Source organism: Nannizzia gypsea, genomic scaffold, assembly GCF_000150975.2.
Source record: "Nannizzia gypsea CBS 118893 supercont1.2 genomic scaffold, whole genome shotgun sequence".
Taxonomy (NCBI): Eukaryota; Fungi; Ascomycota; class Eurotiomycetes; order Onygenales; family Arthrodermataceae; genus Nannizzia; species Nannizzia gypsea.
The window spans coordinates 13,893-39,724 of NW_003345200.1; the positions used below are offsets into that span (position 1 = coordinate 13,893).

At 52.7% G+C, this 25,832-nt stretch overlaps 10 protein-coding genes across 10 annotated transcripts; 5 read left to right on the forward strand and 5 right to left on the reverse strand.

The window, feature by feature from the left end:
• Positions 1–65: 65 nt before the first annotated feature.
• MGYG_01991 (hypothetical protein) lies at positions 66–3,091 on the reverse strand (the record flags this gene model as incomplete). Its single annotated transcript, XM_003174416.1, has 4 exons — positions 66–209; positions 290–550; positions 618–2,583; positions 2,712–3,091. The coding sequence occupies 4 exons, from the start codon at positions 3,089–3,091 to the stop codon at positions 66–68; spliced, it is 2,751 nt and encodes a 916-aa protein (XP_003174464.1).
• A 221-nt stretch (positions 3,092–3,312) lies between these two features.
• MGYG_01992 (dimethyladenosine transferase dimethyltransferase) lies at positions 3,313–4,613 on the forward strand (the record flags this gene model as incomplete). Its single annotated transcript, XM_003174417.1, has 3 exons — positions 3,313–3,538; positions 3,595–3,816; positions 3,891–4,613. The coding sequence occupies exons 1-3, from the start codon at positions 3,350–3,352 to the stop codon at positions 4,611–4,613; spliced, it is 1,134 nt and encodes a 377-aa protein (XP_003174465.1). The 5' UTR covers positions 3,313–3,349.
• A 47-nt stretch (positions 4,614–4,660) lies between these two features.
• MGYG_01993 (GTPase-activating protein gyp1) lies at positions 4,661–7,023 on the reverse strand (the record flags this gene model as incomplete). Its single annotated transcript, XM_003174418.1, has 6 exons — positions 4,661–4,825; positions 4,881–4,973; positions 5,028–5,923; positions 5,985–6,463; positions 6,545–6,753; positions 6,979–7,023. The coding sequence occupies 6 exons, from the start codon at positions 7,021–7,023 to the stop codon at positions 4,661–4,663; spliced, it is 1,887 nt and encodes a 628-aa protein (XP_003174466.1).
• A 450-nt stretch (positions 7,024–7,473) lies between these two features.
• MGYG_01994 (hypothetical protein) lies at positions 7,474–7,897 on the forward strand (the record flags this gene model as incomplete). The annotated part of the gene is made up of 2 exons (XM_003174419.1): positions 7,474–7,517; positions 7,618–7,897. 2 exons carry the CDS (start codon positions 7,474–7,476, stop codon positions 7,895–7,897), a joined length of 324 nt encoding a protein of 107 aa, XP_003174467.1.
• A 353-nt stretch (positions 7,898–8,250) lies between these two features.
• MGYG_08958 (hypothetical protein) lies at positions 8,251–10,840 on the forward strand (the record flags this gene model as incomplete). Its single annotated transcript, XM_003174420.1, has 2 exons — positions 8,251–8,424; positions 9,356–10,840. 2 exons carry the CDS (start codon positions 8,251–8,253, stop codon positions 10,838–10,840), a joined length of 1,659 nt encoding a protein of 552 aa, XP_003174468.1.
• A 1,079-nt stretch (positions 10,841–11,919) lies between these two features.
• MGYG_01997 (JmjC domain containing histone demethylation protein 1) lies at positions 11,920–16,307 on the reverse strand (the record flags this gene model as incomplete). The annotated part of the gene is made up of 2 exons (XM_003174421.1): positions 11,920–12,711; positions 12,765–16,307. 2 exons carry the CDS (start codon positions 16,305–16,307, stop codon positions 11,920–11,922), a joined length of 4,335 nt encoding a protein of 1,444 aa, XP_003174469.1.
• Positions 16,308–17,123: 816 nt separating this feature from the next.
• On the reverse strand, positions 17,124–19,796 carry MGYG_01998 (oligomeric Golgi complex component 4; the record flags this gene model as incomplete). Its single annotated transcript, XM_003174422.1, has 2 exons — positions 17,124–18,428; positions 18,519–19,796. 2 exons carry the CDS (start codon positions 19,794–19,796, stop codon positions 17,124–17,126), a joined length of 2,583 nt encoding a protein of 860 aa, XP_003174470.1.
• A 401-nt stretch (positions 19,797–20,197) lies between these two features.
• Positions 20,198–21,482, forward strand: MGYG_01999 (NAD-dependent deacetylase sirtuin-2; the record flags this gene model as incomplete). Its single annotated transcript, XM_003174423.1, has 2 exons — positions 20,198–20,320; positions 20,415–21,482. 2 exons carry the CDS (start codon positions 20,198–20,200, stop codon positions 21,480–21,482), a joined length of 1,191 nt encoding a protein of 396 aa, XP_003174471.1.
• Positions 21,483–21,826: 344 nt separating this feature from the next.
• MGYG_02000 (hexokinase) lies at positions 21,827–23,556 on the forward strand (the record flags this gene model as incomplete). Its single annotated transcript, XM_003174424.1, has 5 exons — positions 21,827–21,863; positions 21,913–22,035; positions 22,092–22,117; positions 22,204–22,611; positions 22,675–23,556. 5 exons carry the CDS (start codon positions 21,827–21,829, stop codon positions 23,554–23,556), a joined length of 1,476 nt encoding a protein of 491 aa, XP_003174472.1.
• Positions 23,557–23,845: 289 nt separating this feature from the next.
• On the reverse strand, positions 23,846–25,788 carry MGYG_02001 (U3 small nucleolar RNA-associated protein 18; the record flags this gene model as incomplete). Its single annotated transcript, XM_003174425.1, has 3 exons — positions 23,846–24,874; positions 24,941–25,435; positions 25,492–25,788. 3 exons carry the CDS (start codon positions 25,786–25,788, stop codon positions 23,846–23,848), a joined length of 1,821 nt encoding a protein of 606 aa, XP_003174473.1.
• Positions 25,789–25,832: the final 44 nt, after the last annotated feature.

A 25,832-nucleotide genomic window follows, 5' to 3' on the forward strand; every position in this document is an offset into this window, starting at 1 on the left:
ATGTAAGAAATAGACATGTTTGTTGAAGGAGAGAAAGCAATAGCGATTAGCGATCACGCGCGGGTTTAGTCCAGGCGGTTCAGCGTGATTTTCAGGATCTCTTCAGTAGTTTTATGGGCATTGGCAGGGTCTTTGCTAACGGTCTGCCAAATTTCTCCGTGTTTTGGTTCAGTAGCAATGCACTTTGTTAAGACATCTTCTCGTTTCTCCTATGGGAAGAAGTTAGCAAGAGAACTGGAATCGAAACATAAGGGAGCGGCTGGAAAGAGACAAAAAGAAAAGATCTTACATCTGTGCCATGCTGGAGTAGGAATTTATAGTACCATGCCCAAACATCTCCTAGATCGCTATTCGCAACAATGGCCTTTTCAAACCAGGTCATGGCTTTCTCGAGCCGTCTTTCGCCCCAAAATATACGAGCGACGGTGACAAATAGAATCGGATCGTTGTCCACCTTCTTGATAGCCTCCAAGCTTCGGGGTTTCCGGTGCGTGCGAGGTTCAAGATGCCATATGCTTTCGCTCCATAAAAGACCTGAATTCGGGGACTTCTTGGAGAGCCTTTGACATCAGGGACTTTGCCTGGCTGAGGTTATTTGCTCGGCGTTCTACCCTAACGCTCTCTGTCCAAAGTTCCGCATTCTTTGGAACAGCAAGTCGAGCACGATCAAGTACCGACCGAGCTTTCACAACGACGCCAGCTTTCTCCTCAAGCCTTGAAGCAAGGAGCCAAAGGGGCACTGATTTGGGACAGGCACGGGTCCCTGTACCGTAGGCTTCACGAGCCTGCTGGAGTTGACCATCACTCTCATATATTTGGCCCTTGAGCATCCAGAGTTTGTCAGCTTTAGGATAAAGCTGTAAGCCCTGGTTGACTAGGTTTAAGGCATGGTCCTTATTGCCGAGCTGGCGCTCATATGCTACACTCTTGATCCAAACCCTGTCCGTGCCAGCTTCTCGTCGAGCTGTTGACAGGAGTTCTCTGGCCTGCTCGATCTGATTAGTGTCAGCCTCGAGCTTCACTGCCGCAAGCCAGATGTCTTCATTGTTGGGATTCTGGTTAAATGCCCGCCCAAGGACTCGCCGTGTGTTGTCAATCTCGCCAGCTTGCCATTTCTCTTTGGCTAACTGCATCCACAAATCTTCGCATTGAGGACAGGCTTCAACACCCTTCTCAAGCAGCTGCCAGAGACTTTCTTTGGTGCCATGGTTCCGCTCTAGATCGGCAGCAGCTAGCCATACGGACTTCTTATTGACAAAAACGCGGAGTGCATAGGCATAGATGGCTCTTGCTGTTTCATATTTCCCCCTTGCAATACTGCCCTTTGCATCTTCCATCCAGATATCCTTTCTATCATCGTCTTCATCGAGGCCCCATCCCAACGTTTCACGGATAATGGCATTACAGGTAAGAATAGCATCTTCCTCTTCGCATTTTTCAGCCTCGATAATCCATTCTTCCCGTTTTGGCATGGCCGAGTCTCTCGCAAGGGATTGGACTGCCCTTTTCATCACGTTTACTTTGTTTGCAGTTCCCATTTGCTCTTGTAGTCTGGCTGCGGCGATCCAAATATCGCGGCTGGTAGGCACAGCTTTTCGAGCTGCGTTGAGGACCTTTTGGGCATTCTCAGGTGTCTCCAACCGTGCCAAAGCCAGCCATAGCTCAACGGAGAGAGGGATGATTTCGGTTGCTTTGGCAAGGAGGAGGCGTGCATCGTCGGGGTTTTCTTCTAGATTCACAGCCTCTTTCCAGATGATGACAGACTGGGGTACGTGAAGAATAGCCTGTCTCAAGACATTTTTCTTTGCTCGCGGGTCAGACTCCAGTTTCATAGCCTCGATCCAAAGCCTTGTTGATCGATCATTGTTTTTGATTGCGTTGGCAGCGATGATTTTGGCATTATGATTATCATTGAGGCGGATATTCTCTAGCCAAACATCTTCGCTTTTCGGACAAAGTTCACAGCCTCTGGCAATGTAATTTCTAGCGGCTCCAATGCGACCTGCGATCTCCTCTAGGCGAGCAATGGCGATCCATCCGGGAGGGTGTTTTGGGTTGGTTTTTGTGACTGATTCTAGAAGCGTGCGCACACGCTTGATATCTCCGATCTCTACCTCGCCAGCCTTCATCTCGGATTTCGTCAAACTCGTCAGGTAACCCTTTGGATCAATCGATGTTGCACTGCCAGAGGCAACATCTCCACTCGACCCTTCGGCTGCCTGGTCTAACCGCACCTGAAGCACTTTATCTCTGGCTGCTCCTATATCTGCGAAATTGGTGATGGTGCCATCCGCATTTTCACCTCGAGGGACGTACGACTCGGTTCCGTCATCGTTGATAGTAGTGGTAAACTCTGTTGAGTCCCTCGCATTCGCTATAACACTGTCCGGCACAGCATAGAATCTCTGGCGCATGTTTTGTCTGGCTCTTCGATTCTTGCCTGTAAGGTCTCCAACTTCGGGTATGTTAGCCCAGTCCTCGTCGGAGACTGACGCTAATGACCGCTTGAGGTCTGCGAATTGCTGTTGAATTTTCGGATTTTTTCTCTCATATTCTTCCATTTCCTGGCGTTCTCGGGCTTCCCTATGATAGCACGATGTGGCTTATGTTGGCAATCTGTTCAAAATGAAGGGGAGTTCTAGGACAAGATAAACTATTCGGTTCTTGTATAGACTCTAACACGGGGATGGAAGTAAAATCGTTAGACATACCTTCTCGCTTTGCGCCTTTTGTCCATCTTCTCGTCCACGGCCTGGTATACCTGGTCCGCCTCGTCGTCGTCTCGGTCATATTGTCCATAGGCAAAGAGGCCGGTCTCGTTCTCGGGGTCCTGATACCGGTCGTCATCTTCCTCTTCTTTCTCTGCCTTCCCGCCTTTCTCCCCTCGGTTAGACGCGCCGTATGCTGTCGGAGGAGCCGTCCCCAGCAACGCTGCTCGTTTTGCGAGGGCTTCCTGTATTTGTTCTGGCGTAGGCCCTTCTCGAGCTGGTCCGAGATCAGACCGGGTTGTGAAACCAGTAGCACCACGGCCCAATCCAGCAACGTAGTTTTCAGGAGCCGGCTGGCTCAGGAAATCCTTGCGTCCTGACATCGTCGGTACCCGGGGATATATGTAGCTGTCAACACTGTTGGGTTCTTGGTAGCTTCACGGAGCTCGAAGCTGGACGTCCAACGCTTGAGGCCCTGAAAGGTTTTATAGACGGAGGGACCTATTTCCGCTCCGACAAGATTTTTTTTTTTAACACAAATCTACTGCACACAGTTGGATGATTTCACAAGACAGATATCAGCGAGCATTGGGGTTACAAGCCTGGCCTGACAGAATAGACAGCTTACGGAAAAGGCCAAGATGCCCAAGGCAAAGCAAGGGAAGCGCAATAATGCGGCACAGGCGAGCAGCCCCTATGCGCAGGCCGTCGCCAAAACGAAGGCCGCCCACAACATCTTCCGCATGAACACAGATATAGGCCAGCACGTCTTGAAGAATCCGGGAGTGGCTCAGGCTATCGTGGACAAGGCGGATCTAAAGCAAAGTGACGTAGGTCTTAATATATCGGCCGTTTGGGAGGTGCTTCAGCTAATCTCAAACTGTAGACGGTGCTAGAAGTTGGACCTGGTTCCGGAAACTTGACTGTCAAGATTCTGGAGAAAGCCAAAAAAGTGATAGCCGTGGAGCTGGATCCAAGAATGGCAGCAGAGCTTACAAAGCGTGTGCAAGGAAAGCCGGAGCAAAAGAGGCTGGAAGTCCTGCTTGGAGACGTGATGAAGACAGAGGTCCCTTACTTCGATGTCTGCATAAGCAACACTCCATACCAGGTATAGTTTCTTAACTACCCTCTGCTGGGCTGTGGGATGTAAGGAACACTCCGCCACTGACCGCTAGCATATAGATTTCGTCTCCATTGACTTTCAAGCTGTTGGCTACGACCCCGGCACCCAGAGTATGCATCCTTATGTTCCAGCGTGAGTTTGCAATGAGGCTTTTTGCAAAGCCAGGGGACAAACTGTACAGCCGTTTATCTGTGAACGCCCAAATGTGGGCCAAAATAGACCATATCATGAAAGTGGGTAAAAACAACTTTAAGCCGCCTCCTGCTGTCGAATCTAGTGTGGTTCGCATTGTCCCCAAAGTCCCACGGCCGGATATTAGCTACGAAGAATGGGATGGTCTTCTCAGAATTGCCTTTGTCCGGAAGAACAAGACGCTGAGGTCTAGTTTTCTGGGAACTACTAGCGTTGTGAGTATGTTAGAAGCTAACTACTGCACATGGTGTGCCCAAAATAATATCCCAATTGATTCGGACCTCCAGGACGGCGATCAGCAAATGATTAGTGAGGAAGATGATCAAGTCGAGGAGGAAGTTGATGAAGTGATGGAGGTTGACGACGAGGATGACGTTCCTGACTTCTTCAAAACCGAGAAGGACCAGACCACCGCACCCAACCATGGTCCTACGAAACGTGGGAAGGTGACAAACCTCGTCCGAGAAAAGATCAGACAGGTTCTTGAAGACGACACCAAGCTCGCGGACAAACGTGCCCGGATGTGTGACGAAGGGGAATTCCTGAAGCTTCTTTGGGCATTCAATCAAAAGGGCATCCACTTCAGCTAGTCGGAAGTCATGGTTTATTTTCTTCATGAGATACGCTCTAAAAGTGACTATGAAGTTGAGTGGGACCTTTCTACAGCAGTGCCGCCTGATCTGAGATGCGCACTTGAATCTTGAAACAAGCTTTGCCATATGAAAGCCTCACTCAAGAGAAGCTCTATATCCTTCTCCGTCCAGTCTCGCGTTGGAAGTGCCTGGAGAAACATCATGACCTCCTACCACACAATCAGTATTCACTTCAGAAGGCTAACAATAACGGGCAACACAAACCTGAAAATCCATCTTCAGCAGCTGCTCCGACCACTTGACAAGGAACGCAGCGCAAACATACAAGTGAAACCGTGAAAATCCCTGCTCCTCTGCCTTTAATTCAGTTAGCATACTCCACCGGGTTCGAAGACTCTTGAGGTACGGTACCATATATGTATCCCACATCCTTATTGTATTTTTTATACTGATTTCCCGCATAAGTAGACAATTCATCCAACGAAAACTGAATTGCATGAACTCGACACCCTCATTTTCGAGGTGTTTGGTCAGTGCTAAGTCAATGCGCCTCGTGAGGTCATGCAGCGCATTTACTTGCCTGTGTATTCCAGGCTGTGCGTAAATATAATTATCTTGGATGCCGTCAAGGAGTTTGGTTAAGCACCAAAAGGAGTCTGCTTCGACAGCGTTGATCACAGGTTGTGGCAACTGTCCGGGATCCATACCTTGCTCGATATCGAAATCAGTAATATATGAACCCAGGAAAACTTGCCAAAAAGGAGTGACAAGGTCGTTTATTCCTTGAACATATCCGCTTGCGGGGTGTCGAATTGCCCAAACGTACAGAATTCGCTCAAGTGACCGTTGTGTTGCCTCATAGGCATAAAGGGGTATATGGGGGTTAGTCCGCGGGATGTCAATACTAATTTGATGCCAGATTGCCTCATCAATCCCTCTTCCACCACCTAGGTTCGGAGTTGAAGAGGTAGCTGGCACAGCTTTTGATCCAATGGACGAGTTACGCTCAAAAGCTTGCCGTACGCCATCAAGATATTCCTTTCGTTTGCGCTCTAGTGTTGAGACACGACGGTCACTGTTTGCGGGCAAATATCCGAGCAGTAGTTGCCATGTCATTGCCCTGACTTCTTCCGGGATGCCCGACCAAGCTAGGTCACGAAGCTCAGGCAATGATACGGTACTGGACTGGAGTATTCGCTTGAATTTGTTTACTCGGCTTATTCGAGTAGAATGAGCTTCTGTCTCCTTTGAACTGGCGCCAGGTGGTGGGGGGGAGTGGTTGATCAAGTTCAGAGAATTTGCGGGATCTAGTATGTTACGATTAGCCGGTTAACAATAGCATTGCAATACGCATAGAGTTGGACGTACCCTTTAATATATCTTTATACTGCGGCCGGAGTATTTTACCTTCTGATTTATTTGCTGTAGGGTAAGTCAAACTCGACCGTTCCTCTGCGATGTCTGCACTGTTCGCTCTGAGGCGCATGCTGTGCATGCTCGGAATCAGGTTTGGACCCTTTGCATGACTACCTGCTTCGGGGGTGGACTGGGTTGCCTTCACCTGAATATTATAGCCTGGTGGCGGCTTGGCCCGTTGTCGGCGCATGTTGGTAACACTTGGAAGTCCGAATTCGTCCTCATCGTCCTCGTACCCTATTTCATCACCGTCATCATCATCGTCTATATCGGCAGCCGAGCCTCCAGACCCTTGAGAGAGGAAACTGCTATATGGGTGCTGTGATGAAAATGTTCTTTTTCCAGTTTTTCCGCTGTCACGGACCCTGTTTGAACTTGGGGAGAGTGAAGGCCGCGATGGTGTAGAAGCTCTTGAACTAGGAGGGACACCCCTATACAATGCCTAAGTCAGTATTGCGATCCACCTCAGGGTTGTTTAAAGCAGCTCTATCAACAAACGGAGGAGGACAAACTTCAACATATCTGTATGGGCATAGGAGGCCCCGACAACGGTGTTATGGTTGAACGACGACACATTCGGGCTCTGCGGCCGGGAGGACGACGACAATGATCTCCAAAACGGGAGCCCTCCTCGACTATATAGAGAGTCAGCGTCTGCTATAGAAAGCTCGGGGAATAAGTGATATTGATAGCTGGGGTGTAACGTACGAAGATGCGTGGTCTATGGATTATCGCATGTTTATCAGCTTATCAGTAATAATAGATGGTTCCCTTGTATAAACGCAACAGACAAGAAAAGGTGAAGAATCGATCTAGAGGCTCAGGGCAAGGCATCTCGAATCACGGACCGACCTGAACCATTTCCTACGAGCTGTCTGTTAGCTTAAAAGAGTGCCAGAGAATTTGGGGCAAAGAGGGGGTCATATAGCTAGCGAGCTGCCCATACCTGCGGCGTCTGGTGCTGGTCCTGTCGTCCCTTTTTACTCGACATTGTGGCGGCCAACAGGCAAGAAACGACACGGGGGGAAACGCCTAGGCGCCGGCTATGCAGCTATGTCTCGTTCCAGCATCTATCCTCCCTCGACGGCGGCTGATCTCGAGCTGTCTGGCTGTCATCTTCGCACTGCTTTTGTCGTTGACGTTTGGAGGTTTTTAGCCTCCGTCTGCTTAGTCAGCCAAGCCACCCTCGAGAAGGTGAAAAACCTCGAAGTCCAACTTCGTTCAACCTCGCCGGCTTTTTCTCTTCCTGTGTCTTTCCCACCAGCAACCACGTCCAACACCAGCAGCCGAGAGCGCGGCCTTTGCGGCTTTGTGATAGCGACAATACAGAGCTGAGATAACGAGACTCACGTGGTGTATTTAGCTGTCGACTGTAGTCCGAGTGTTTTTTTCTCTCTCTTTTGTGGCGTTTCAGTCTCATTCAGTTGTCACTTCAGGAACCATGACCGAGCCAGAGGACCTCGAGGAGGATCTCTTTGCTGACCTGTGAGCTGCTTACCCTTGCATTATCGTTGCTGCTGGATTCCTTGTTGCACTAGGCTGCACGTCTTGGGATGTTTGTATTTCTTTCTGACCTGCTTGATAGCTATGATGCCGACGAGACCCCAGCAACATCCGCACCTCCTGCCACTGTACAAGCACAATCTCAGCCTCCCCCTTCTACCAAGACGGAAGTAGTGGAAACACCCAACTCTACACAGCCTACTGTGACTCAGCAGCTGCAGCCTGCTCAAGAGCACAAATTGGAGCAGCCACCAGCCCAAAATGGTGCTCAGGGAACACCGACAGTTGCGGATACGAGTAGTGGTGGACATGCTTCGAATGAGCCTGAAAACCAAGGGACAGGTATAAAAGAAGACGGGTAAGTTAGCGTGTATTTGACAGTTTTAAGTTCTATTTCCCCTATTATTGCCCGTTTTACCGTACGCTTTACATCACCAAAAATCAATCGACCAGTTGCGTTGGTTGCCGCCAGGAAAGAATAAAGAGGTTACGGACTACCTTGGAACATTGGTAGTCCGATATTCCAGGGTGGACAATATTTATACATTTCATATTCTCCTTTATCTGGAAAGGAAGGGCGATAATATTCCCAGCTACGCGAGCCAAAAGATACGAAGCGTCTTTCGACTGCCCGCCTATGCATGGAATATGAATTCGTTGGCTTTTAAAGATCGAATATGTGGCGTGTGTGCGCGGGTTATGGGATCGCGCATAGATGGAGGGCAATCCCTGGTTTACCCGGCACTTTCAGCTGAGCTTGCATGACCCTGACATGGCTGCTGCGCGGTTCACTATTTGGACATTTATGGAAAGGGTACCAGGGGTCAAAAAGGGTGCTAGCCATAATTCGATGGGGTTTATCAGTTCAGTGGCTGAAAAGAGATCGAGGGTATTTCATGCATTAAAAGCCTCTGCACGATTCCGCTGTGGAACGACTATAGTATATCAGATACTATATATCTTGTCGGTATATCTTGATAGAGCAGTGCAAGAAGCAGTTATTTACTTAACTGTCTTCGATATGGAATATCGAACATTACCTAGCTTCGGACATAGAATCAGGCAGAGGATTATCGGAAAAAAGAACTTCGAAAAATTCCAATTCTCAGTTTATTGAAGCTCGACGGGTGCACAATTGCATATCCACAAAGACCAAAGACCAAAAACCACAAGTTCAAAGAACCTTGCACCTAGTTTCCGACATGACCGTGAGGTGACCATGCGAAGTCAGCCTTCACATCTCCTTCGACTGTAAAGCGTCCAGCAGCACGCTGAACCCATCGTCTTGCGAGAGTTATTTCAAGCTCTCCATACTCATTACATGGCCATGGTGGGAAGAAAATTCATTATCAAAGCTCCGATATGATCCCTGGGAAACGAAGTCCGGCTATGCATGCATCTCCAGCAACCCCTGACATTCATCATCTCCAATACACGGCGTATCTATCGATGCAACAGCATAGAGCATCAATTGATGAGCACCTAAGCGAACGATTGCAGGCGCAGAAGCTCTATTGTCCCACCACGATTAGATCTCATGTTCTTGAGGGCGCGGCCACGATGCATTGAACCTTCTCTTTCTCTTCTCTCTTTTGTTCTTCTTGCTTGCTACACCTTGGATCGAACATATGCTATTTTCTCCATGCAGACTCATAAACGGAATGGATCTGGGCTAATGCTATATATTTAAAATAGTAAAATGTTTATTGGCGGATTGAACTGGGAGACCACAGACCGTACGTACAAAGCTCATCTCAACAATAAACTACATATGCCGAGGCGCGCGTATCTGACAATAACTATTTTTAGAATCTCTCAAGGAATACTTTTCCCAGTTCGGAGAAGTACACGAATGCACGGTTATGCGAGATGGAGCCTCTGGCCGATCAAGAGGGTTTGGCTTCCTTACATTTACTGACCCAAAGACTGTAAACACGGTCATGGTCAAGGAGCATTACTTGGATGGTAAAATTGTATGGCTTGCACCGTCGATATCTGGCCCCTTGCTGGGATATTTTGCTGACCGAGAATATAAGATTGACCCTAAACGCGCAATTCCTCGAGACGAACAGGAACGGACCAGTAAGATTTTTGTTGGTGGTGTGAGCCAGGAAGCTACTGAACAAGAGTTCAAGCAATTTTTCATGCAGTTTGGCCGCGTTGTAGATGCAACTCTCATGATTGACAAGGATACTGGACGACCCCGAGGGTTTGGCTTTGTTACTTTCGATAGCGAGGCTGCTGTGGAAGCAACCCTTTCAGTACCGCTGGAGATTCATGGGAAAGCGATTGAGGTGAAAAAGGCTCAACCCCGTGGTAACCTGAGAGACGATGAGGAGAGCCGCCGGCTAGGCAAACGTGGGTTCCGAGATGATCGATTCAAGGATGACCGTGGCAGCGGATCTGATTCAAGCCAGCAAAATAACGCCCAAAACCAAGCAAACATGGCAGGTGGCATGACACCCCAAATGATGGCCCAATACTGGCAGCGGATGCAACAATACTTTGCTTTAATGCAGCAGCAGATGGCTTCTGCTCAGGCCCAAGGCATGAACCCAGCCATGGGGGGCATGAACCCAGCTGTTCTCCAGCAGATGCAGCAGATGCAGCAGATGCAACAGATGAATCAAATGAAACAGCAGCCGGGTGCCCAGCAGGGAGGAATGCCTCCAGCCTCTCAGACACCTCCTAACGGTCAGGGAATGCAAGGAATGATGAACCCCATGCAACAACAGATGCAGATGCAGCAGATGCAACAAATGAATCAAATGCCAAATCAAGGACAGACAGGGCCGGGCTTCACAGGTGGAGGCATGGGTGGCCAGATGGGTGGAAGCGTTGCTGGGGGCCCTGGAGCATCGGGTTCAACTAGCGGCCCTGCAATGGGCGGAAACTTTGGCAACAACAGGGGAGGCCCCGGGTACAATGCCCAAGAGCAAATTGCATTTGAACAACAGAAATATGAACAACAACAGCAAGCCAGGCGGGCAGATCCTCGGACATTCCCAGCATATCAGCAAGGCAACCAGTCTTGGGAGGGCATGTATGATGATACACCACAGCCCAACCTGCCAACTGGTCCTCAAGGTATGGGCCGTGTTGGAAGTGCTGGGGGCCCCATGGGACGTGGAATGTCACCTAATGTTGGGAATAAACCCCCACAGCCGGTTGCATCTCCTCAGCCGCAGAGTGCGCCGCCAGCAAATGCTCCTACCGGCCCTCGAAATGCTGGCAGGCCGGGGGCTAACTACCGCGGAGGTGGCCGTGGAGCTCACAGAGGCTTTCATCCATACTCCCGTGGTTGAGGTCGATTCCTCAGGCCTTTCTATACTACAACTGAGCCTGAACATTGGACCAGAGATTCTCAGTAGGTGACAGATATTCGGCTTCTATCCCTAGCGACCGAAGCACCCTATTCGCCATACTGCCTAGTGCTCTTCACTGTACTACCGATCTATGGGGGTTCTCTCTAGTTTTATGCTACCTTTCTGCCTTGTTCTCCCTTTTTACGATGAACCGGGGACATGAAGCTTTCCTCTGGAGGGAGTTAGCTCCTCGTCTTCTCATAGCTATTGTTCCCATTCTTTCTTTCATTGCTCCCCCCCTCTAATGGCTTAAATGGTGGCCCATATCAAGTGTTTAGCTTCGTCTTTGTATTGTGTTATTTTAAGCAACAATTTTAATCTCAGTGTCAAATAAATAGGAAAAGAAAGGGGATTGCCTATTCATCGTCTTTCATTTGGCAACACAAGTAGATTGCTACAAGTAGACATCGTTCGGCATATTGTTTTGTCTTAATCAAATGCAGCGCCTAGTTAGTAATATTGCTACGCAGAATGAACTGAAATTCAATTATTACATCCACTCTCCCATACCACCCCCCTATCTAAACATACTCAACACTGCTGGGCATGATAATATAACAAAATGATATATGAACTGAACAGGGGGCGAAATAAAAAGGGAGGCTCCGTTGGAAACCAGACTCCATTCCCAGCCTAGATTTCAACTCCAATACACCAGAAAACAGAGGAAAGGTACCTCAGACATTTGGTATGTAGGCCTGTTTCGCCAAATAACTCCCAAGGCTCCTAAAAAGTAAAGACACGTATGTTGCTAGCTTGTATGAAGCAAGACCCTCGGTGTCAAACGCTGTGTAGTGAACGTACCTATGTACAAAGTAAGGTGGTACCAAACGCACAAGTAACAGCCCGGTGGAGAAAGAGAAGAGAAGAAAAGGAGAAAGATGCAAAGGAGGGGATAAGAAATAAAGAACATAGAAGACGATGGTTGAAGTCCAACACGATAAATGCGCAGAAAACTGTGAGGGTAAGCAGTTAGAAGCAAGGGACAGTAAAATGAAAAGGAGGTAGGAAATGAATGTTTAGTGCTTTGGCTTCGTGTTTCTGCGTCGGAGTCCAAATTCTTCCTCTTGAATTTGTCTAATGAGCTTGATGCTATCTGGGTCAACATCAGCTTCTGCGAAACTGGTCCGGTCGTGTGCCTTTTTTGATGGTGGCGCATTGCCGTCGTTTGTACGGTGGGATGATCCGGGTCTTGAAGATGTCTTTGATCTAACCGGAGAGGACGGAGATAGGCCTGAAGCGGAAGAACGGTCCTTGGAGGTACGCTTTTGTCCATCTACAGCTTTTGTGTTGAGGGAAGGGTAACGGGATTGGTGATAAGATATGGAGGTTGGGGTATGAATTGATAAAGGCTTGTCAGTATTCTGATCGCCATCTGCTGTTTTGCCCTTTTCACCGTCCAGCGAGCTGGGCACTCCATCAATGTCGTCGACTAGGGATGTTGGCGGGGATACAAGACTGCCAATCGGGAGTTCAGATTCTGGGGCAATTGGATGTTGTTCAGTGGGAGCTTCTGCCTCTGAGTTTCCGGCTGGGGGAGACGAATAAAGAGGGCTATCTCGGGGAAAATTGGACTTGAGAACATGCGCCTTGTCTCGCGGATTGCCGATCTTAGGCTCTTGTGCAGAATCTGTATCATTCTTTGAGCGAGAAGATATATTTTCTGTAGTTGGTGGCGGCTTATTTTCATTGCGCTTCTGCTTTTTTGGAGGTGTTGATTTTTCATCATCAGGCCGTGAACGTTTCGCCTTCGGTTGCTCTTGGATTTTGACCGGGTCAACTCGACCGGCTTCGTCATGGATGCAGCGCCGCTAGTATGTATTAGCATAATGCTTTTTATAAGGTAGTTAGGAGATATACTGACCTTACTCTTCCGACATTCCTCACAGGCCTTTATTCTGCCCTTCTTACTGAAACTTGATGAGCCAGGGCTTGTTTCCTGAGGCCTCTTCTCTCCGTTCCCGCTCGACTCTGAAGGGTTAGAACCACAGACGTTATCCTGATTTAATGCGTCATTGCGATAAGGGAGAGAATTCCCATTGATCTTTTCGACGGAATCATCAGACCCTGAGGCAGCCAAGGCTGTTTCCCTTGCATCTACACCAATGGACGATTCTTTAACAACCTCTTGATCGGAAGTAGTATCAAGACCACCACCATCTTTGTGACGACACTTGATACGGCGTTTTCGGCAAGGGTCACAGGCAATCCGTTTCGGACCGAGGCTTGTAGCCTTAGGAGTCTGTCGTGGGCTGCCCTCCAAGCCTTTGCTATCGGCGATAGACGGCATGCGTGTTTCTTCAGCAGGTGTTCCACTGCCGGAAGAAGCGGACACGCTTCTCAGAGGCGTGCTAATTGCAGGTTGCGAGCCTTGGTCAGACGTCTTCTGAGCATTGGTGAGTGAAGGCCTCGGTTTTTGAGACCCGCTCATAGCACGCTCAGACTGTTTGCGTGGCCTAGTGCTTCGGCGTTTATCAGATATGTCGACTTTTACATCCATAACGATTGCTCCGGGACGAGTCCATTGGGGTGCGGGTTCGTTACCCCGTTTCCAAGCAACCCAGACTCCAAATTTCTGCGCCGTATCGACGGGATCACCTTGTCCTTTGGGGATAGATCTGCTGACGGCGTTTCTCGTTTCCTTAGTGACACCATCAACTTTATAGCCACCTGCAATCAATGCAGTTCTCAGAATGTATTTAGCCAGCTCGGGAAGTCCGTCAATCTCACCCTGGGGGTAGAATTTGGCGTTATAATAATCCGACCCTGGCTCCTGGCTAGCAGAAAATTCCTCTGCTTCTGGGTGATAAACGGGTTTCTCGCGGTGGAACTGGTAATTCTCATCCTGAGCAAAAGCGTCCTGCAGCTGAGGTGGAAGCGGATCATCAGCAAGGTATTTCAAGACAGTGAGCCACATAATCTTCTGGAAAAATGGATATCGGAATTTTCGCGGGACTTTGGCGTCCTTCTCCATCTTGGTGATCTTGAGCTGCATTGCATAATTCATTCTTGTCAGGAAGTTGCCGCCTATAACCAGACTGTCTTCGGGTGTCCAAACAGCATGAATCCAGCCAGAAGGGATCAGCATCGTGTCACCCTCGGAGAGGTCTACTCGATAACATTCTTTGGATTCTGTTCCGAGAAAGGTGGTGTCTTGCGCAGGGGAGTTGCACCATTCGTCGTACTTCTTCAAATGCTTCTCCTTGGGAGGGATGAAGAAGAAGGTCTTCTTTCCCTTGAGTATGTGGTAATATACCGACGAACCGCCGAAATCTATATGGAAGTCCGTGTAGCAGTCGGCAACAGACATCAGGCAGTAGAACTGGACCTTCGGATAGTCTCCAAGGGCCTGTTGTTCGGGTGGCCATACTGAGTCTTGAAGGTCAAGTTCGCGGACCACTCGCGGACGCCGTAGAAGCCGTCCCAGCGGAGATTGCGAAACCTCCAGGCTGATAACATTTTTGACCATCTTGGAGGAGCTAGTATCGTAATAATAGTCCATCCATCTCTGCATGGTCCATTTCTTTTCTTCGCCTTGCTGCGATTTAACGTCGATGACTTCAATCTTTTCCTCTGGTCCATAGATCTCGCCTACGGCCTTTACCGTGAGGTCTCTGGGAATGACCATGTCGAGAAGATCCTGGCCGCAGTCAATAGCCTCTTCGTAGCCGTTATCTTCGGGGATGCCTGCATCGAACTCTTCTTCCGTAGTAGCTTCGGGGAAATCGATACCCGAATGCGAGTTCATATGCGCGGGAATGACAACCGGCTCGATCATGCCAGCTCCGCGTTCAAAGTATGAAGCGGTGACTAGATCTGGCGACATCCTGGCGAAATGGTCTGGTAGGAATGTTATGGTACCTTGCTTTATGGCCGCAAGATGGATGTTTTCGTTCTCCTCAGAGGGCGGCTTGACGAATCCCTGGTTCAGGCCCGCGTAATCGATAGCCGTCCGTGGACGAGTGGACTTGCGGACAAAGGTGGTTGGGCCGTGTATGGGGCGACATTTGATGCAGATGAACTTGTCTACAGTCCGTATCTCATGGTCACTCTTGAAGCCGCAACAGACGATATGGAACCACTGGTCACATCCGTCACAGTTGACCCAGGTAACTTCTGCATCGTCTCCTCCAACCTCGACCGGGAGGCGATCACGGTTACAGGCCGCACAGTTCGTCTGGCCGGTAGAGCTGCCAGCGTCGGCTGCCTTTTGTTTCGTTCGTGGTCTGGATTTAGTGGGTTCCTTATCTTGAGACGGTTTAGCAGACGGTATAACGGGTGTTTCTTGGCCCCACGAATTAGTAGAAGCAGAAGCTGCGGGAGTAATTGCAGCAGTGTTCTTATATTTCTTCTTCTTTGCAGGCTTTTCTTCTTCCCCTTCTTCCAGGTCGTCTTCGAGTACGGCTCCCATGGCAGCGGGATATAGAGGTGAGTCAGGCAGAAGGCCGTTCATGGCGGGCCTGGAGAGTGCAGCAGCGCCATCTGACTGGGACCGTAGCCTAACGGGCGGAATACCGTTTGCACCTCCTGGCATCCCAGACCAGACGGAGGCGCCTCTGTCGCGTATGACATCGCCGTGGTCGTAGGCAGAAACCGCCGAGGCAGGGCCGCGCCACAGATCGGTGTTCCAGGAGTGAGTAGGGTTTTCTGTAGTGATCCGGGACAGGGGAGTGGTGTGAGGGGAGTAATGGGGAGAGTTGGTCGGTCTAGCGAAGTTGAGCAGCAGCTCGGCGTCTGTCTTCATGCTATCGAGGTTGGAGACATGGCTCGTTGCCGGCCTGTCTCCGAGTCTCTGCCAGCCGGGCGAGGGCGCCTTTTCCGACTTTGCTCGCTTCGAGGGCCTCTCGTCGAGATCAGGAGCAGCTCCCTGGTGTCCAAGGGGCGAGATGACTGGCTCGTCCGGCCCGTCGTAGGCGAGAGGAGAGAAGGTCGGGCTGGTAGCCAGGGCTATCGTAGCAAGAGTGTCGATGGTAGACCTCGACCTGGCATGTCCGCCGGGCCTGCCCGGGGAGTGCTGGTGCTGCTGGTGCTGCTGGTGCTGCTGGTGCTGGTGCTGCTGATGTTGGCCATGAAGATGATTATGATGCTGTAGCTGCTGTAGCTGGTGTCCTGGGTGCGGCTGCGATGGCTGCTGATGGCGTTGCTGGTGATGCTGGTGATGCTGCTGGAGCGGCTCGCCGTCCCGCGCCTCGTCCCCCGAGGACGACACAGGCCCATCGCCCCGTCCGGAGCAGCTGGCGCCTGGTTTCCCTAGACAGCCAGCACGCGGAAGCGCAGCAGGGCCGGCCGCAGCGGCAAAGGAGAGACGGGGGGAGAGCGGCTCGATCGCATGGCGAGGAGGGGAGGGAGTGCGGTAGTGCGACGGGCGGTTCGTAGGATGGGCGCCGAACGAGGTCGAGGGCGCCATGGCCGGGCAAGCAGCAGGGCAGGGCTCCTGGCGGTGCAGACGAGGACAGGCCGGGCTGTGAGCGAGATCAGGCCAGGCCGAGTGGCAGCATCAGCATCGGCGCGTTGCAGCGAGGCGAGAGCGGCTGGTTGATGGCGGGGAGGTTTCTGTCTGCTTGGTGGACGGTTTGGTTTCTGGCCTTCTCGACGGCGGCCGCAACGCATCGACGCAAGAGCCCGCGGGCCCGGCTGGGTTTCGCTTTCGTGCTTCTCGTGCTGTGCTGGCCGTCAGCGTAGGAGCAGGCAGACGCCCATCAGCGGTCGCGGTCGAGGGTCGATGAAGGTGGAAGACGCAGAACTCGCGGCGGTTTTGGTTTGCGAAAAAGAAGACGAAGAAAGAAAAAAAAGAGACGATGAAGCTTTTTTTTGGACGGTTTTTGTATTGGGATTACGCGTTTATTACGAGGTTGTGGTGGAAGTTTTGCGGGCGGGCAGTAAGTTACGTGGTAATACAGATACGGCTGCGGCATGGAGGGCGAACATCTTCGCTTTACGCCGCGACGAAGGGCCAAAGGAGGGAAGAAAAGGGCCTGAGGACGTCGATAAGAGGGTGATTGGGCTGGGGAGGGCAGTGGTCTATTCGTGGCGGGCGAGGAAGGCTGCTGGTTGGGGCCTACCAATTGACATTGATATTGATATTGATATCTACCACGACACTTTGATATCTACCAACTTGATACTGTGTACAAGGTAGAGAGGTAGATAGACACCGGCAGAGAATACCTGCTTGGTTGGCCTGGGATAGCCAATGTCAAGCCCGCTGAACGCCTAGAGTAGTCTATATGACCATCGATCTGGCGCGGGCTCGTTCTTCCACAGACAGCTTGTCCACGACGTCTCCGTCTGCCTGCGAGATCTCCTCCCACTCCTCCTCCTCCATGCCCATGATCATCACGATCTGTGCACATCGGGCAAACGTCTCGCGGTGGCGATACCGGCCTGCCCTGCCGCCAATGCTGCTGCCGCCGCCGCCTCTCTCCCCGGGAGCAGAGTGCGGGTGCTGGCCCTGGCTCTCGGCCACGTCCACGGCAGCGGCGATTATCCCAGTGACGTCTCGCTCCAGCCTGGTGGTCCCCAGGGCGTTGACCCGGCCGTGGTAAGACCAGAGCCGCTTCTCCAGCAACCTCGACAACGACGCCAGTGTCACGCCGAGGAGACGGTCAAAGGTGTTGCCCGTCAGGATGCGGGCTATCGGCAGCATCAGGTCACGCCAGCCGGCTGCGAACCGCTGACGGACCAGGCTCTGGTGTCCGGCTTCATGGTGGTGCATCAGGACGTCGTCTTCCACTGCTACACTCGCTGCTGCTCCTGCTCCATCTTCCCCTTCGCCGTCCTGGGGCTGGTACTCCGTGTCCCTGAAGGCATCCGCAAGAATAGGACGGAGACGGGACTTGAGTACGTTATTGAAGATGACCTGTATGCCGTCGCCGATGAGGTCCTGGGCCTTGGACGTAAAAGTAGCAGAGAGTGACCGTAGCGTGCTCAACACCACCTGGGCGTCGTCGGCAAGCGGGAACAGCATAGAAATCCGTGGCTGAGCGTTGGCATCACTGGTGACGTCGCCGCCAGTGTCCGTCGACTCCATGTGTCGTTTCACGATGCGCTCTAGGTAGTCCACGGCAACGTCCAGGTTGTTGACAAGCACAAGGAAGGACACCACCGTCGCAGCTGGAGGTTGGCCGCCCGGAACAACGGGCCTGGGGTGCGTCTCGTCTCGCATCTTCCGGTGAACCATGCCGATGAAGTCAGCACCGAGAACCCGTGCAATTGTAGGCACCACGCTGGTCACGGCCGACCGCTGAGAGGTGGCCAGCGTCTGCTGGATGACCTTGTTCACGATGTACATGATATCGTCCACGACAGACGTGATATGGGGCGAGTTAGACACCAGCGGCTTCCGAAGGTCCAGGGTCAGGTCAACGGGCGCCTCGTCCAACTGAAACGCCTTTTCCACCGACCGACGGAGGAAGAAGGTCGTCATCGCGTTGTACGGTGATAGCAGCTTGGTATCGACCTTTTGAGACAGCGGAGAGCCCGTCAGGAAGGACGGCAGCTCTAGGTCGTCATCATCGGCACCATCTTCCTATGTCTGATATCAGCAATCCAGTAGTAATAATAGTAGTAAAATGTAGAGTGTAATAGAAAAGGGAGATAGAGAGAGAGATGTATATACCCTGCATTTACTGGCTAGGAACCTCCCGTAGAGAGACCACCGGCCGAGCATGACTGATATCTCGTTCAATATGGAATCAATCTCCTTCATGTCGACCCCTTCATCTTCACTGTTCCGCTGCGGCGTATCCCAGCTCGCCGGAGAATTCGACCGCGGCGTGCCAGCAGCCCCCCTGGCACCTGGCAAAAAGCTCTGGACCAGGAACGTGAATGCATACGACTTGATATCCGTCAGTCTGCGGTCGACATGCCGCTCCTCCGCCCACGACTCGAGGATGATGCCCCCCTGGACATCGGCCTCGACCTGTAGCCGTTCCACCACCCGGCCCATCTTCCCGGGGCCGTAGTGTCTCTCAACCAGCGCCCCGTGGGCATCCACGATCTGAGCAATGTGCTCGAACAGCCTGGTCAGGGCATTGGCGTAGAAGAAGTCGTCCTTTGCCTGCGCACCCCCCGTGCCGGCATTGAGATTCGAGCGAGCCCTTGCGGCCACTCCCTGGCACACATAGCGGCCGTACACATCCAGGCCGACGTCTGACTTGCCGATTAACGGGAACAGCTTGAAGAACCGGGTGATCTTGGCCCCGTCGTTCTCCTTCACGGCGTGCTCAAACTCGCGGAGAAACAGGGCGCACAGCGACTCGGCCGCGCTCGACAGCGTCACGCTGGGGGTATCCGGCACCTCTGCGGTAGGCACAATCTCGGCCGCAAAGGGGCTGTTGACCACGTCCTCTGGTATCTTGGATGCGCGGTGCATGTAGGAGGCCGCCATCTCCCAGTTCTGCGATGCGCCCATCGAGCCCGCAACGCCCAGCACGCAGGCCTTGAGCTCTGCGACCTGCCCGACCATGTCCAGGATCGACCGGACGCGCGACTGCTCGAGATCCAGCCTGCGGACGGCGCTCGACAGCGTGTGGGCAGACGAGGCCGCGCCGGACAGCATCTCATGGCTGATGGCGCGGGCGGTGCTGGCCTGCGTCCCCAGGTGGGCGCGCAGCAGGTCGAGGCGCCCGAGTTCGCGCGAGAGATCCTTCTGCGAGGCCACCAGGGCGTCGAGACGGGCTGTCACCAGGGCTTCTCGGTCCTGGAGCTGCGAGAGCGCCGCCCGGATGGCTGCAACGGAGCTGGCGTTGTAGATGTTGCTGTCGCTGTCTGTATCTCTGTCTGTGTCTGTGGCTCTGTTGCTGTCCCTGCCTGGCCCTACGCCGTTTGCGAGCTCTGGAGACGGCAGACGCCCGCTGCCGTGGCCATTGGCCTGGCTCACCGTCGCGCTGGCCATTCTCTGCCTGTTTCTGCAGATGTCGAGCGGTTGGTGGTTGTTATCATAGAAGCCAGCAAAGCGTTTGGATATTTGGATAGTTACTTGGATGTTTTTCGATGTTGCGGACGACGAGGAGGAACAACCTGGAGGCCGACGACGAGCAGAACGCGGACACAAGCAGCAGCAGGCAACAGACGGCGGGATAGCGAGGCTGGATACACTGGTAAGAGGCCGTTGTTACTTCTATCGACTGTCTGGTGAGTTGTTACAGCTGGCTGACGTCGTTATAGGGCGATACCAGGGGATCCAAGGGCCTGTCTCGTCTCAGCCCCCCCTCCACGGCGCCGCTACCACTGAAGACAGCGAAGACAAGGGCATAAACAGATACCTCAGACGAAGAGCAGAGGGAGAGAGACGGCATGGGGGCGGAAACCTCCAAGATGGTGGACGAGAGCGTCCCGCCGGCGACGCTGGAGAAACGCAGCATCGAGGGCATCGTGAAGTACATCCGGGAGAAGAAGAACTGCAAGATAGTAGTCATGGTACGTGGACGGGACAGATATATATATATATATATACACACACAGAGAGAGAGAGAGAGAGAGAGAGAAGATACAGGGACTGACAAGGGAACAGACTGGTGCTGGCATCAGTACGTCTGCTGGCATCCCCGACTTCCGCTCGCCAGACACAGGCATCTACGCCAACCTCGCGCGCCTCGAGCTGCCGTACCCCGAGGCAGTGTTTGATATCTCGTACTTCCGCCAGAACCCGCAGCCGTTCTACGCGCTGGCGAGGGAGATGTTCCCGGGCAAGTACCGGCCTACGATCACTCACTCGTTTATACGGCTGCTACACGACAAGGGGCTGCTCCTGAAGCTGTTTACGCAGAACATCGACTGTCTGGAGAGGAAGGCTGGCGTCCCGGGAGACATGATTGTCGAGGCCCACGGCAGCTTTGCAACACACAGCTGCATCGACTGCAAGGCCGCCTACGCAGACGAGCTGATGGCCAAGGCGATTGCAGCCAGCGAGATACCGTCATGCAGCGAGTGCAAGGGCATCGTCAAGCCAGACATTGTCTTCTTCGGAGAGGCGCTGCCCCCCAACTTCTTCTCCAGCCGCGACCTGCCGGCCCAGGCAGACCTGTGCATAGTTATGGGCACCAGCCTGAGCGTGCAGCCGTTTGCCGGCCTGCCGAGCCTCTGCCGCGAAGAGACGCCGCGGGTGCTGGTCAACCTCGAGCAGGCTGGGTCGCTGGGCTCGAGGGCCGACGATGTCCTGGTCCTGGGCGACTGTGACGGTGGTGTACGCCGTCTTGCGGACGCTCTCGGCTGGCTGGACGAGCTGGAGCAGCTGTGGGCAGAGACATGTCCAGAGCTCGCCACCAGCAAGACGCAAGGCCCGGACGAGGACAAGGAGGCGCTATCCAAGGACGAGCGTCTGCACGACGAAGTCGACCGTCTCTCGGCGGAGGTAGACTCGGCCCTGAAGGCGTCTCGCGAGCATGAGACCCGGACAAAGGCGCAGCTCGAGGCTCTCCAGGAGCAGGAGAACAAGATACAGCCCGGCCAGACGCAGGACAACGATGAAGAGAAGCAAGAGGAGAAGCAGAAAGCCTCGGAAGACCAGCTGGCTGCGTCCATGGCCGCTCTCGATGTCTCCAGGGATGAGGACAAGCTGCGGCCGGTTGATACTGAGTGACATTGATATGACGTATATTGATATTGATATTGGCCCGATCACGACTTTACGACTCTGGCGGCGGCTCTCTATGTATACAAGTCTCTGTAGCCTCTTGATCCATCATCTCCATCTCTTCTCTTCGTCTCTTCTTCTGTGTCTTCGTCGTCGCTGTCTTTGTCCCCCTTTTGCATCTTTCTTTGCTTCTTCTCGCTGAGTAACAAAAGCCCAACCAAGGCCAAAAACTCCCCACCGCTTCAGCTGCCAACTACAACATCTACAACATCTACAACACCTACAGCTACAGCTACAGACACGCCATTGATCAAGAGATAGTAAAGAAGACAGTAAAGAAGACAGACAAGATGGTTCCTGTTCCTCGCAAGCGGCCGTCCCGCAAGGGTGAGTCCCCCTCAGTGATCGACGGCGGGAGCTCGCTGACGCTGTGTAGGATCCATGGTCGACATGCCCAAGGCGCTGCTGGACGAGATCAAGGAGCTCGAAGAGACCTTCACAGTCGACACGGCCAGGCTCAAGAAGATCGTCGAGCACTTCGCCAACGAGCTCACTAAGGGTACGTCCTCACCCCCCGGCAGAGAGAGTCGCGGCTGACCGGCGGGCGCACCACAGGCCTCAGCGTCGAGGGCGGCAACATCGTACGTTCCCAACCCATGTAGAAGCTATGACAAGGCCCTACGATAGCGGATATAGAGGATATGATAGCTGATTGCAGTGGCCGCAGCCGATGAACGTCACCTGGGTGCTGGGGTTCCCGAACGGCAACGAGCAGGGCACCTTTTTGGCCCTCGACATGGGCGGCACCAACCTGCGAGTCTGCGAGATCGTCCTCTCGGAGGAGAAGGGAGAGTTTGACATCACGCAGTCCAAGTACCGCATCCCCGAGGAGCTCAAGACGGGCACCTCTGAAGAGCTCTGGGAGTACATTGCCGATTGCGTGCAGCAGTTCATCGAGTACCACCACGACGGCGAGGAGCTGCCGGACCTGCCGCTGGGCTTCACGTTCTCCTACCCGGCCACGCAGGACTACATCGACCACGGCGTCCTGCAGAGATGGACCAAGGGATTCGACATTGACGGCGTTGAGGGAGAAGACGTTGTCCCCATGCTAGAGAGTGCATTGGCGAAGAAGGTACATTCATACATACATACTACACCTCTATACAGTCTGATCTACTGATCTAACATGTACTAGGGACTGTCTATCAAAGTTGCTGCTTTGATAAACGACACCACGGGAACGCTGATTGCTTCCTCCTACACCGACCCGGACATGAAGATTGGCTGCATCTTCGGAACCGGTGTCAACGCTGCATACATGGAAAACGCAGGCTCGATACCCAAGATTGCCCACTACAACCTGCCCCCAGACATGCCCGTAGCCATCAACTGCGAGTACGGCGCCTTCGACAACGAGCGTGTTGTCCTGCCCTTGACCAAGTTCGACAAGATCATTGACCGCGACTCCCCCCGTCCCGGCCAGCAGGCCTTCGAGAAGATGACCGCCGGCCTCTACCTCGGCGAGATCTTCCGTCTCGTCCTCGTCGACATCGTCGACAACAAGGGTGGCATCATTTTCCAGGGCCAGAAGACCGACAACCTCCGAAAACCATACTTCCTCGACTCCTCGTTCCTCTCCGCCATCGAGGAGGATCCGTTCGAGAACTTGTCCGAAACCCGCGACCTGTTCGAGCGTACCCTGGGCATCCAGGCCACCAAGCCAGAGCTCGAGCTGTGCAGACGTCTGGCCGAGCTCATCGGCACCAGAGCTGCTCGTATCTCGGCCTGCGGAGTAGCTGCCATCTGCACGAAGAAGAACATCAAGTCCTGCCACGTCGGTGCGGACGGCTCCGTGTTCAACAAGTACCCCCATTTCAAGCAGCGAGGCGCCAAAGCCCTACGTGAGATCCTCGACTGGGCCGATAATGAGGACGATAAGGTTGTCATGAGCTCTGCTGAGGATGGTTCCGGTGTTGGAGCTGCTCTCATTGCTGCCCTGACCCTCGAGCGTGTCAAGGCCGGCAACTTGGCCGGTGTCAGGAACAAGGAGAACATCAGCCAGATGCTCAAGGGTTAGCAGTAGCTGTAGCTGTAGTAACAGGACGGAGGCTAGCGTTATATGGATGGCGTTTATTCATATAAAAACAGCTCTGGAGGTGTGTGTGCGCGTGTATCTTGGTTTGATAGATTGGTTTTAATCTTCTTTACATTTCGCTTTGAAAGCTCTCTCTCTCTCCCCCTTTTGTTTTGATTCAACATGCCGTCAACAGAATAATTTTAGGCCCAGGGGAATATCATAGATCTATGATTCTATATCTCGAATATCTATCACCAACCAACCCGTTTTTCCCATTCAAATTTCTATTTCATCCGTGGATCTCCCAGAGACGGATCTTGCCCTGTTCATTGGCAACTGCAATTGAATCCGAAGTTGGTGATACTGCAACAGATGATATGCGGCCAAACGGTGTACTGGACGTCGGCCAATTCGAGTAGACCGTACACGACGGTAGATGGACCAGCCTCAGGGCATCTCTCTTCCACCGGCTGGCCATGACCATGAACTGTCCGTCCTGCGCAAACACCAGATGACTGATAGGGGTAGTCAACTGATCCAAAACACGAACTGGCTTCGGCCGCTGCGGTACCCCCAATTGAACATCCGCCGCCTCCTCAGCCTGTTTACCTGGCTTCCGTAGAGCCACCGCAGCGGCATCAGCCCAGGGCTTTCGGTCATAGATATTGACAATACCGCTGGAACTGCCAATGGCAACCCATCGATCACCCCCAAGCTCCTGGCGGCCCGTCTGGCCTCCCAGGCTCAGCACCGTAGTGCCAACGGCACCTTCATCCACCCATCGAGCGATAATTCGCTTCTCACGGCCGTCCCATTCACTGACTTCACCGTTCTTGCCAACAACACACATTCCCTCGCCGTCACTCCACCAGGCGAAATCAGCTACGCCGCCGCGGCTGTCGATGCGCACCTGAGCCACCCACTGCATGGTATTGGCATCAAAAACAATAACGACACCGCCGCCCTTTTTGGTCGTTCCTTCGAACCCGATCCAGCGGCCACAGGGCGAGACCTTGAAGTATTCCATTGACTTGAGTTCGTGTTTGCGGTCCGCGGGACCAACGATCTTTTCAATCTTGCCTGTATCCATGTTCCAGACGTGGAAGAACCGTCGACGTCCTGAACATAGGATACGGTTGCCGGTTGGTTGGTCGAATGTGCTTGTCCGTAGGGGAGTATGGCGGATATGTAGGGATGTTAGCAGTGGATTAGGCGATGCTGAATCAGGAGATATGTGGTGTAAAAATAGAGTAGATGCCGGTCCAGAGGAGAGTAGTAATGGATAGTGAGGGTGGAAAGATAGCGAGTCAATCGAGGACTACAACAAGATGTTAGTATCTGGCAGGAATGTAAGGGAAAAAACAGACAGGTAAAAAGAACTCACCGGCTGGTTTCCGCCAACGTCTTTCAAACGCTGGATATCTAGAACTCCCTGACGGAGCTTCTTCTTCTTCCCAGCAGAAGCATCAGATCTAGTCAAATCGCCTATGTTCTGCAACAGCTTCGCCAGCGGCTGCGCTGAAAGGTCTTCCTCTGCATCCTCCTCATCCTCGCCCATTGACAGATCAGAGGCATCTTCCTCGGTCTTCCGTCTCTTAGGTGCCGGACTGGCCCATTCGGGAGCAGGTTGGAGCCGTTCAAACTGTCGTCTAAGACGAGCAATATATTCTCTACCACCGATAACATCCTCGCCCTCGTGAAGTCGTAGCTTTCTCAATCGCTCGTTATCTGCCAGGGACACTCGAATTCGGTCATCGTCGCTATCTTCCCATGCAGCAGGGACTCCGTCCTCCTCTAAAACCTGTAGCGCTTCTGCTGGCTGTTCGTCTTTTGGTATGGGAACCACGGGGCCCGAGTCTCCAGCGTCAAGGTAGAATAGCTATTGCAGCAGTCAGCACAATTGAATACACAAGGATATAATTGGAAATATCATACCTCCTCGTCAGGGACATTGGCTAGATCGTCGTCCGAATCATCACCGACTCCCAATCCCTCTGCCGTCTCTGATCCGTCCGCTAAAACGAGCTCCTTTGAACCCGCCTGCTCACGCTCCCTGAGCGCACTGTGAAACCCTTCCGAGTCACCGAATAGCAGCCTTTCAAGCTCGTCTTCAGTCTCGTCTTTCTCCATTATATCTTCCTTTGCGATGCCATTGGTATTATCTTCTGCGTCGGCGTCCATGAATGCAGCTTTGCGCTGCTTCTTCTGTCGACTTTTTCGTTCCGGCGCCATTTTTGCACAACCTAAGGAGACAACCAGAAGCAAACGAAGGAACG